We start from the raw sequence: 11,771 nt of genomic DNA, 5'->3' as shown, positions 1-11,771 counted from the left end.
ATGGTGCAATATGTGCACGTTAACTCACACATAGACGGCTGTGAAAATAGCAAACGAACGAGTACGTTTAATCTCGAAATTCGATCAAATTCTTAACTAATATTTCAAATTTTGTTGAGAATGTATTTGTAATTATTTTTATCTTGTTTTCCTTTGTTATCATTAAATAATAAGAATATCATTTTTACGATAGATTCAATTAAAAAAATTAAATTTTGATTAACGTTAAGTCATTAATATTTCAATAAATATTACAGTAGTATGTACTATATAGATTCTAATTTATATACACTTATGATTATATATATTAAATAGATTATTATAATATATAGTCATCGAAAAAGAAATGAGAAAGAAAAGAAAGAAAGAAACAAGTGAATAAACGTAATCAATTATTGAGAATCTTCTTAGTATATTAATTTATTTTTTTATAAATTAAAACACTTAAGGCAGGCACCGAATAAAAATAGTCCGATAGTTGATATTAAATTGTTGCATAATTTTGATCGCCATTTGAAATAGAACGAACAATTAATTAATGTAATTTTAAAATAGAAATAGTTCGTATTTAATTAATAATTATTTATATATTAGCCGTTACAATATCTACAACTTGTCTCCATTTTCGATAGGCAGCTTGTCAATTATACAAAAGAATTTTTATCATAATGACAAATTTTGATGTAAGTATCCGAAAGAAATTATGCAGCAACGTAATAATTGAATACATCATAAGTATATTATATTATATGTAGATTAACTTTCATACGTTTTTTAAATTCGTTATTAATACGTATGAAACCTTTTTTATTGTACTATATATACAGAAGATGAAACACAAAGAATATCACTGCGAATTCGGTGGTTTTACGACGTAGCGACTATCCCCCAGATACGTCCACTCTTGTCGTCTTTCAACATTTCAATATTCTTCTTTATTTCTTGAATCCTAATTTACGTAGAGCCTTTAAGTCCACGCCTCGATAGTAGTCTTCGCTGAGAAATTCACCATCATGATGTTTATATGATTGTGTTATAATTATTTGCTTCTTATGGGATATAGTAAAGTAAATGGTTTTAATTCAAATTGATTGGAATTTCAAATTTCATTATATTTCTATTTATTCGATTAGTATTTTTTCAATATTTTTTATTAATATTTTATTAAATAAATGGTCAGTATATTTGGCAATGATTATTATAATGGATAAGTTAAAAAATTGATATTATGATTCATTTTATAATATATAAATCACGAAATGAATTTTTTTAAATTTTTCTTCTCTCTTAGCCAAGCATAATTATATATGAATATTCTTTTTTTATCGTATAAATACTGATCATTTATTTAAAATATTAATTAAAAATATTAACAAATACTGAGACCCATGTATTTGACCGTACTCACATAAATATTACGAAAACTTTTAAATTCTTACTTTCAGAGTATTGTTACCCCTTTTTTTTTCATGTAAATTATAAAGAATATAATAAACAACCGATAGTAGTTATTAACAGAGTACGCTATAAATTTTAAAGACAACACAACATATACATATGGCATCGTTATTAGATCGGTATTAAATTACAAATGTTCAAGGTGCGTGCAAACATAGGAAGATACAGGAGAAAAGGATATTGAAAGTAACTTAAGTGAAATGTAAGCTACATTAATTGATATTAGCATTCAACATTAAAGAAATTAGGTCAAGAGAAAAAGAGAAATAGAGAGATAGAGAGAGAGAGAGAGAGTGAGTTAACAATTTACGATCCGTTCTTCTAATGATTATTTTCACGAATAGATTTCTTCAATAATGAATTTGTCGACTTTTATTAAAAAATCGGATCGCAAAAGGTTGAGAATATCCTATTGAAAAATATATCATAACTATAATCGTATTTTCTTGAACGTTTTTTTTATTTACACGTTTTCAATTTTACTATAAAACATACAAGTCGGCGATTTTATTTTGTAGCTTGTAATAGAAGCGAACTAGACCGAACTCGGGCCAATATGAAATATTTTTGGCAATCGTTTGGTCAATGAACGCTATCTAAGGATAGATAAAATTAGGATAAATGTGTAATATTATTATTTGTCTTGTTAACTTTGTCCAAATAATGTGGATAAAACGAAAACGTATCTTTAAATCTACCGAGACTTTTATTGGAAGTGCGAATTAGTTTAATACCGATTAAATATAAATGTTAAGAAAAATAGAAAGAAAAAAAAGAAAGAGAAATATATAATAATTCTGAATAATTCGAAATAGATATTAAACCGATCGGCACTTCGGATAATAACTTTGCACTAAATTCAATCAATTATTGAACCATTCGGTAACGATGATTCACAGCCAACATTCGAATAATTTATAACGTGTGCAACCAAATTCATTGAAATTATTTGTAAAAACATTAGGAGACAAAATTCTACAACATATCATTTAAACAACCTCATCATCTCATCATCATCATCATCATCATCATCATCATCGTCATCGTCATTATCATCATCAAATGTCCATTATCGTAATTCGTTTTTTCGCGTTAAAGTTGGCCGATTTATTAAAACCGTATTGTACGTCGATCGAAGAAGGTCAACTTGTGATCGTGACCACAAAGATCCTCAAGATATAATTTCGGATCTTTTGAAATCTATTTAACATTCGATTGAAATTCGGCTACGAGAAAGAATCGTGCCTGATCGAATTAGAATAAGAGAAATGCGGTTTCAACTAAATACTCGAAAGCTATTGTTTCTTTTTTTGAGCGAGTTGGAGGGTAGGGGGCTAAAATGTTCGTTCTCAATTAAAAAACGCGACAATGCTTCCATATTGGAACCACATGTTTCCTCTTTTCTGAATCTTGATGCTGCCGAGAGCAAGAGTGTGGAGGTGTTTGGGGGTTGTTGTGAGCGTAAGATAAAGAAGATCAATGGAACTTGCGAGAAAAGGGATCAAATAAAATAACGAAAGAAATAGTAGGAAGTGTTGGAAAAGGGGAATGGGAATTGGATGGAAAGAAATAATAAAGAAAAAACAAATTGATAGAATAATTTAGAAGATTATTCCTGGAGAGGTGCGGACGGCCTCGCAGGTATCGGTGCGGGTCTAGGTTTGCCTTGAGATGGTTTCCTCGGTTCGCCAGAACTTTGGATTCCAGCGAGTAACTCGCTCTTCCTGATGCTTTTTAGGTCCAAGTCACCATAGTAATCCTCGCTGTGAAGCAAAATGGAAAAATATCCAACGGTTAAAGACATGCGCGTGCGATTCGAGCCGACACGTGTTTGTGTGCGCGTACAAAGTTCCGAAAAGTTATGGAACAAATACGGAACTGATATAACGTTATTTCTTAAGAATCAAAATTGAAGTCGATATGGTCGAGAACCGTTATATCCATAACGGTTGTTGTATCATTATTTAAAAAAAAAATACAGTTTTCAACCCGTGGGTATAGGTATAGGAATAATGCGTGATGCATGCTACGTGAATGTGCAGATTAAATAACATAATACAACAAATGAACGAATATATATAACGATTTCAAATAAAATCCTAAACAGGGTTCTTAATTCTATTTGCGACAACGGAATATTATTAAAACATTGAAGCGTTAAGGATATGCGGTAACAAAGGGATTGACATTTGGTATGGTAGATTATTACCAGGACATACATATACCCAGACAAACTAGATTGGCTTGTACCCGACATCGCGAATTAGATCAAGTTAATACGGTGAAAGTAAGTAGTATACGGCGTTCGAATCGAGCGAAAAAGTAAACGATAAATGTTGTATATAATGTGGCTCACTTTCAGATAGGCATACAGAGAAAGACCGAAGATAGAAAAGTCTAACGACGAGTAGGGAGAACGAATAGGATTCTCTTGCATATAATGATTTGTAACTTACCATCCTGGAACATCTTCGGGATCTTCGCAAGCACCGCTACCATCGGCATCGCCGATTTTGAAGACGGTACCAATCGGACAACCATATTCTCTAGCAATACCCTCGAGACATATGTAATACTTTCTGCAGTCCTCAGGATGGGCGTGTCTGCTGAAGCTGCCGGATGCGCCGCTCACTTCACCTGCGGCTGGACACGCGAAACCTCCCGCGACCTCTGTTCAATGTAATATCGCTGTATATACATATCTGTTCTCATTTATACTAAAAACTAACTACACTATCGACTTCTAATCTAGATCTAGTTGAGAAGAAATAAGTTAGAACGTAGTCGAGTATTAACGTCTATTCCGTGTTTACTTATTACCACGAGAAGGTAGGTCAAACTGCAGAATATCCTTATGCGCTTGCACGCGACTGTATGTTCTCTCACATATGCTACGTGACATTTGAGAATCTTTCTAAAAGGCTAAATCACAGAGAGGAGTAATCTTTCTTTGGAATATGTCAACTGTTCATAGGCCGAAGCGATCGAATTTGACAATTTTTGTCTACCGCAACGATCGATCCTTCGTTTTATTATATTTTGTTTATATATAACTATGTATAAAACTAGGGTTCGTATGTTTATGCATTTACCTTCGTTTCTGCATTCGGGTACTTGATCGGCCCACATGCAAACTCTGGCTTCGCGATCGTAAGCGAGTCCAGGACTGCATTGATATCTGGATGCTTCTCCGTTCCAACAATTCCAGAATACGTCGCATTTCTTCTCATCCGGGAAGATACCGTAAAGACGAGAACAATGTGGCGTACTGATCGGTGGTTCCAATTGCGTTCTTTCACCGCATTCAACGTTGTGCAGGTAATCGCAATTCTCGGTAAGGAATTTACTGTCGGATGCGTCGAAAGCCAAACCGTTCCCGCACGTTTTCAATTCCGCTACGTTATTATCGCACTTCCAATATTTGTCGCAGGATATGTGATGTGGGTAGAAACCGAAGTCATCGGGACATTTGAAGTTTTCCTGGCCGTTACTTCCTGTAAATTTCATCGGCAAATGATCGATTATACGACTCCTTAGTGTAGTTTTTTGGCCAGCCAATTTTCGATAAGCAAAAGGAACTATGCTCGACGTTTCGATATAAAAATAAAATAATTAATAATGAGAAAAAAAAGGTGGGCTAGGCTAGGACGTCGAAGCGTAGTTTCAAATATTACATTATGAATCGTATAAGTTATGATAATTGCGCCTTGAGAAGTTAAAACTTTCGATTAATCTTCGACGAAATAATTGGAATGATGAAATCTGTTTGTTCGATATCTCATTTTAAATTTGCGAAGGCCGGGGACCTTTTTTATTCGACTGACAGATTACTTTCGCTCTCAACGCAGAAACTGGTTTCGTTAAACCATCCTGATGTTACGCAGGCAAACACGGAGTCGTATTTCTTTTTCTCTATCTCTCTTTCTATCTTTCATTGATTCTTTCTTTCTCGATTCTATTATTCCTATCAGCATGATTTTAATTCTCGTTTCTTAGGAAATAAGATTTCTGTCCGCAAAAGAAAAGAAAAATAAATCCCAACCAACCAATGTAGATTGCGGTTAAGACGAAGAAGAATTCTAAATTACGGATAATCCCTGTCTCTGTCGACAGATCGTATTTTAATATAATTCCAGGCTTTTGTTTCTATCGCTCGTCAAATAACTCGCTCGGTTTAAATCTCGGAAGAGAATGAACTAACGGGGAACGATAATTAGATGGTATTAAACGTAAACTTAAATCCCTTCTCGAAATGAGAAAATTTCATCCAGGAAGTTAGTATTTTTGAATTCCATTCCTAGACACACAGATATAACTACTACTAATTATTATAATAAATTTTAAATGGCCCGCAATTAGCGTTGAAATTGTTCAAACTACGCTCTGATATTAAAATATCGTAGTTGCGAAAATAGGAATTTATTTCTATTTAATTCGTATTAATTTCGTATCTGTAGGTAATCGGAAAAGAGAATAAAATAAGTTTTCAAGGGTAACGGTAATGATTAGAGCCCGTGATTGGGATAATGCGTCGGAATAAATAGTCCTTTCGGCGACATACGATGGCCGAATAAATATGAATGCGTTATGTAAGGATACGAGCTGACTTTCGCCAGACGCTTTCACTTTGGGCCCAGAGCCAGCCGGATAGGAGCAGCCTGTGCAGCAATAACAGAATTGCTGTTGGTGGTACTGGTAATGGTAGTGGTGGTACTGCTGGACCCTTCCAGCATCCCGTTCACTCCTTTCCGTTCTATGTTCTTCATTCGTTCAACGTATACAAATATAAAAGCAACTACCGTGCTTCTGTATTATGCATATATGCCACGTACAAACAACCAACAAGAATATATTCATAGTTTTCAAAAGAAAAAGTCAGAGAAAGATCATATGTGTGTAAGATCTTGATGTTTTTACATGTTCGTTTATACGTTCAAACATGCATTACTTTTTTTATTTTGATACTTTCCTAATCGACGATTAGCCTCGATGGAGACCGATTTCCTGAATTTTTCTTCATTTTGTCACGCTTCAATAGTATTCGAAACTTCCGCAATAAGATTTCGTTTCGTTGATATTATTTTGAAACTATTGTAATAAGTTAGCTCGATCGATATTAAATTTCCTACTTAAGAAATATTATCCTTGATCTTCTCGCATGGTTGGACGATTATAAAAATCAAAGAGAGAGAGAGAGAGAGAGATGAGTTAAAATCCGGGCCAAGGTTATCCTCGTATGTTAAAGGAAAGGGAAGGAGTTCGACTTTCGCACGAATTACATGTTTCTCGTGTCGCAAATTTATGTTGGGTCTTTCCTCCCCACCCCCATGCTTTTTCTTTCTTTCTTTTTTCCCCTTTTTTTGTCTTGCACGAACGTCAATGCCGTTTAAAAATGAAGGTGTGGTCTTTTACAGACGATCGAAAAACTTTCTCCGGCATTCGAAGCGTTTCAATTTTCACGGCATTAACTCGTGTTACTTTGCTTTATCGTTATCGTTATCCTTATCTTTCGCTTTTTTTCATTCCTAATTTCTTTGTTAATTCAATGTAATTTACAGTTTTCGTTAGGTGCGAGCGATATTGGTTACGTTCTTTTTTGTTTTAGGAGAAGAAAGGCTTTTCTCTCATTTTCTTTTCATCTATAATTTGCAATATTTATTATATCATTTATTTTAATATTTTTTTCTTTATTTAGATATGAAGTATTAAAAATTTCTAATAAAGCCAACTCTAACAATGTAATATATTTGGATATACTTATAGGATACCAACAAAAAAATATTATAGCGTATTATTATTTAAATATAAAAATGATTAATTTTCACGAAGGTTTTGAATTTCCATAATTCTACTTACTAGTTAATCGATTATTAATCGAGTGGGTTTGAATGATAATCATAAAAAGTAAGTAGGCTAACGACTTAACGAGTGTGATGATGCTGCGCTGCGCGAAGAACATCGATTATTATTATTATTGCATGGTAATGAAGTTAATCCTCTAGATCCTAAATGTTTCTTTTTATAAAACATAAGATAACTAATTTTGCAGAATTCTAAATTTACTTCGACTAGTCCGAAAATAATAAAACAATATATCTACGCCATATTGTAACGAAAAAGTCAAATCAAACGGTAAAATCTATTTTATTTAAATTAATAAGACGAAACTACGCGGAATATTAAATAAATCATTTCGCGTTATCATCTATAAAATGAAAATAATTTGAATTGGAAATAGAAAAAACTAAATCCGACAATATTCGATAAGTTATTAATTAAAGGAACAAGGAGGTTCCTTCGAAAGAATGAAATAAAACCTTTGCGAGTGCTACTAATAGACGTGGGGGGTAGTAGTTCGCGCTAGTTCACATGCATATCACACACTTTCATCCGTGTCCGTCATCACAACCACCGAATCCCAATGAAAAATCGAAAAACCAAATTATTTTAGTCATCCTTTAGATAGAATCACGTCGCGGAATACCATGGATTTCGAATCGATGCACATTTGAGTTTGTTCATTCATTTACGTACCGGCGATCAGTATGGCGGCTATCACGTAGTACGTCCTCATGTTGATTTAAGGAATAAGCGTGTTCGTTGTTTGCGTGCGTGCTCCAGGGGTATTCGTCCTCGCGTTAAAAAGTTAATAATACCAAATACGTGATCTAATGTAATTGTGATGTAAATGTAAGGAAGTCACTACCGTGCAGACACCACCTCCACTTGTTCGCTAAGAGAAAGAGATCTTTCTGTGTTCGCGTCTCCTCGATTTCCAACTTTATATCAGGCATCGGTCACGTGTCGTGCCCTTCCTCCACCAATTGCCCCTCCTTCTCTTCCTTGCACCTTCCACCTCCTCATCGTTTGTCTCTTCTTCGCATTACTTCGAGAAAAGACCTATCTTGTACTATATTGAACCTTCCCGATCCCCTCCCGACCTCCTCCCATCCTTCTTTCTATTTCTCTTGACTCCTCGCCACCTTTTCTTTCTACCCAGGTGGCCGTCCTTTTATTTTTCGGCCTCCGCGCAAAATGCCATCCATCCGGAGACTTAACGGCGCGTTTGCGGCCCCGAATCAATTTCCTTCTGCTCGAAATCAAACCAAAATTTAGATTCCTTCGTTATCTATTTCTTTTTTTTTTATACCCCAAATAATACCCCCTCCCCCTACTTGTTATATATTAACTTATTCCAAATTCCATTTACGCGCGCATCGAAATCTTCGTAGAATGCAAATCGCGATAGGTTTCCGATCCAAACATTCGAATCGTTCCTTCAAAATACGATAATTATTTATCTATTAAATAAATCGGCACGAAACTTATTTTCCGGGCAAAGGCTAATATTTATTTCTAATTAGATTTAGAAATCGCGGGATGATCATTATTATTTATTCTACAACGTAAGAAATAAACGCTAAACGAGATAGATAAATATAGGAAACGATTATCGGATGAAATTTTAAATAGAAATGCGTCTCAAGTATTTTCATTTCTATCACAAATTGACTGGCTATATTTCACAAGGCGATATTACTTAACGATCGAGAGAAGAGGAGGCGGCGATGATATTTACAAATCATTTCTAAAACAAAGTATATGTTTTATGCAACAGCGAAATTCCCATGAGGAGTCAGCGCGTATGGACGTTAAAAAATGCGCGAGTTTATCATAATGTCGTATAATTAGGATAACAATAGCCTTCGTCCGAGGTGTCGACGCAAACACCATACTTGTCAATGTCTGCATTTGAATGGCGCTCGGATGAATCGAACCTTACCTGAGGTGAATTATAAAAAAAAAAACTACGACTTTTACCATAAAATCATGGCTGTGAAATAAACGAGACGTTGTAATAGAGAAAAAACAAGAAGGAAGGAAGAAAGGGAGGAACCAAAATGGCGAATGAAATGAAAATCACGTATGGATTTGCGTACGAAAATGTGGGACGATGAGCAAAATCGATAAAAATGTAAGTTGAAAGAGATTTTCTCGTGGTTAACAGACGGAATACCGATCGGGCGAGACGCGTTCAGCTTGTTCTTGGAAAGACCAAGGACGATTTCGAACAAGGTGGTCACGCATGTTAATGCCAGACGCTTTCGACGACAACGGAACTTTCTCGCTCCGTTTAATCCAGTTTCTCGAATAAATCGTTCGAAGCGAGCAGAGAAGGGCATTACTTACTTACTTACTCTTACTTACTTGGTCTAAAGAATCTACGCGGAAGGACACTTTTGTCTTGACCTTGGCACGATCGCGACATCGCGCGGTATTTTAATAGATTTCATTTTTTTAATGGATTCGCGTAACGTCGATCATCCCGTGGATCGTGAAACGTTCGATGAATTTGGAGAATATTTTTCTAAAATTCGTCATCATCGTAGATTTTCGTAATGCGAATTTGGATATTCGGATATAAATTCGAGTTCATCGTACTCGAAATCGACTAGCTAGGTTTGCGACGAAGCTAACGATAAATCACAAATATACAGGAAGTGCATTACCGGTGAGCAAAGAAAGAAATGCCTTCCGGATAACGGTAAAATTGCAACAGAGACAAGTACAATGGTGCGTGATCACGGTAGCGGGTGTTACATACCACCCATACGTCAAGGATGCCGATGTTAGTCTCGATCCCGATCCCGATATAGGTATTGGAAGTAATGCCCCTTCTTCGATTAATATTCGGCCTCGCTAGCCGATTATGCATCCCGATCCCGTTATCCTTCCGTCATGGTGCCTCGCCTCGTATATCCGACAAACACCTCATCGATATTACATATTCAAATATTATTATTCTACGTCAAACGAGAAAAATGATGAGAATTTTCCCCAACACCCACCCCCTACCTACTCCCACCCTGTTTTATATCAGCATTATCAAAATAAGATCTAAATCCGATAGAGTTTGTCTTTCAAGATGGATTAGAGCTATAAAAGGAACAGCATTACGGAATACGGATCTTGAAGCAAAACCTGAATGCAATATTGAGAAATAAGTATGGAAATAAGATACGCCAGTTATATTCTGAAATAGAAAACATCGAATAAAGTCTTTTACGTATTTATTATATTCATCCGAGTGCTCGAAAAATTTCATTTTATTAACTTTTAATATACATTCAAATTTGATGTTAACATAACACATCATTTTCTCTTTTTAAAAGTCAAAGATATATAAAGAGAGGCAAATAGATATTCGAGAAATGTTACGGGTGTAAAAAAAAGTATCTCTCAAATCGATAGTTTAAGTAAAGCTACGTAAACTCGTAGTCGTAGTACGAGTTTCGTAGTCTCACTGTATCAAAATTACGTAAACTAGATATTACATAAGGAAATGTTATATCCACGTTTCGTACAACTTTCGTTTAATGTTTCGGGTATCCCTGAAAATCTTGCATATTTATCCAATTCTTGTTGGAGTTATTAGAATCTAATGGTAAGTCGATGAAATTCATCACATCATACTTGTACCCTTTTCTCTTGGTACTCGTAATTTCGTACGATGCACTATACTAATCATTTTCAAGGAAAAATTTAGTAAAGGTAAACGTTGTACGATTTTAAATGACACTCATTGCAGATGCATTTAGTCATTTCTGTTGTGTTTACTATTCCTTTCTTATTACAATCATGATTTTATATTCTTCTTCTCTATAATTATTATCGTTATTAGCCCTGATAGTAGTGGTTACTGGTAGCAGTACGATCATTTTGGGTACTCTGAAAGTAACTGACGAGAGAACAATAACCGCTCTCACAATCAAAGAAGAAGAAAAAGAAATCGTACGGTGATTGCATAATACGCGATAGAAGAAAAACTGCAAACGAGTAGAAGATCGAGACAGATCGATGTATTTAATCGACACTTACGAATGAAGAAGCACGAGGAACATCCGTTCGTTCGCGGCAAGTGAAAGCCAGAATAGGATGATCCTCGGTGATCCATTTCAACGCTCGGATGGTTCATGTGTGCTTTAGACTGTAGTATTTACCGTTACTATAGTCGGTGGTATCGTCTCAAATATGCATATATGAATAGTTTACGAGTAAAAGCTGTTCGATAATCTATTATAAGGATTTTTCATATTTTTATTAATATAATTTTGTAGTAGTGGATGATTTTTTGATCAGAGACCGGATTGGAGTCCTCGCGATGAAAAAGAAAGAATAAAAATGCAAAGCACGCGTTCAATGGAACTTCCCTGCTTGTCATTCGCAGTACATCCTATAGATACGCGTCGTTGATGCCGACAACAGTGGCGGTAGCAACGATTCTTACAAAGACGTGAAGGGGATCCGAAGAA

The 11,771-nt window shown here is 35.1% G+C and overlaps 1 protein-coding gene across 1 annotated transcript; it reads right to left on the bottom strand.

Moving 5' to 3' along the window:
* Positions 1-3,046: 3,046 nt before the first annotated feature.
* On the bottom strand, positions 3,047-8,196 carry LOC122515231 (protein obstructor-E). The gene is made up of 4 exons (XM_043632497.1): positions 7,993-8,196; positions 4,551-4,952; positions 3,915-4,128; positions 3,047-3,221 (listed from the first exon to the last, which is right to left on the bottom strand). The coding sequence occupies exons 1-4, from the start codon at positions 8,030-8,032 to the stop codon at positions 3,068-3,070; spliced, it is 810 nt and encodes a 269-aa protein (XP_043488432.1). The 5' UTR covers positions 8,033-8,196; the 3' UTR covers positions 3,047-3,067.
* Between the last annotated feature and the right edge of the window lie 3,575 nt (positions 8,197-11,771).

The sequence above is a fragment of the Polistes fuscatus genome, unplaced genomic scaffold (genome assembly GCF_010416935.1).
Source record: "Polistes fuscatus isolate 324 unplaced genomic scaffold, CU_Pfus_HIC Scaffold17, whole genome shotgun sequence".
Taxonomy (NCBI): domain Eukaryota; kingdom Metazoa; phylum Arthropoda; class Insecta; order Hymenoptera; family Vespidae; genus Polistes; species Polistes fuscatus.
Note: the sequence above shows the minus strand (reverse complement) of the source record. Positions and strands in the feature narration are given on the sequence as shown.

Coding starts and splice junctions, on each gene's coding strand:
- LOC122515231 (XM_043632497.1), bottom strand. CDS start 8,032: ATGAGGACGTACTACGTGATAGCCGCCATACTGATCGCCG. Junction 4,953..7,992: donor AGCCGCCATACTGATCGCCG/GTACGTAAATGA, acceptor TGAAATTTACAG/GAAGTAACGGCCAGGAAAAC. Junction 3,222..3,914: donor CCCGAAGATGTTCCAGGATG/GTAAGTTACAAA, acceptor TTTGCTTCACAG/CGAGGATTACTATGGTGACT.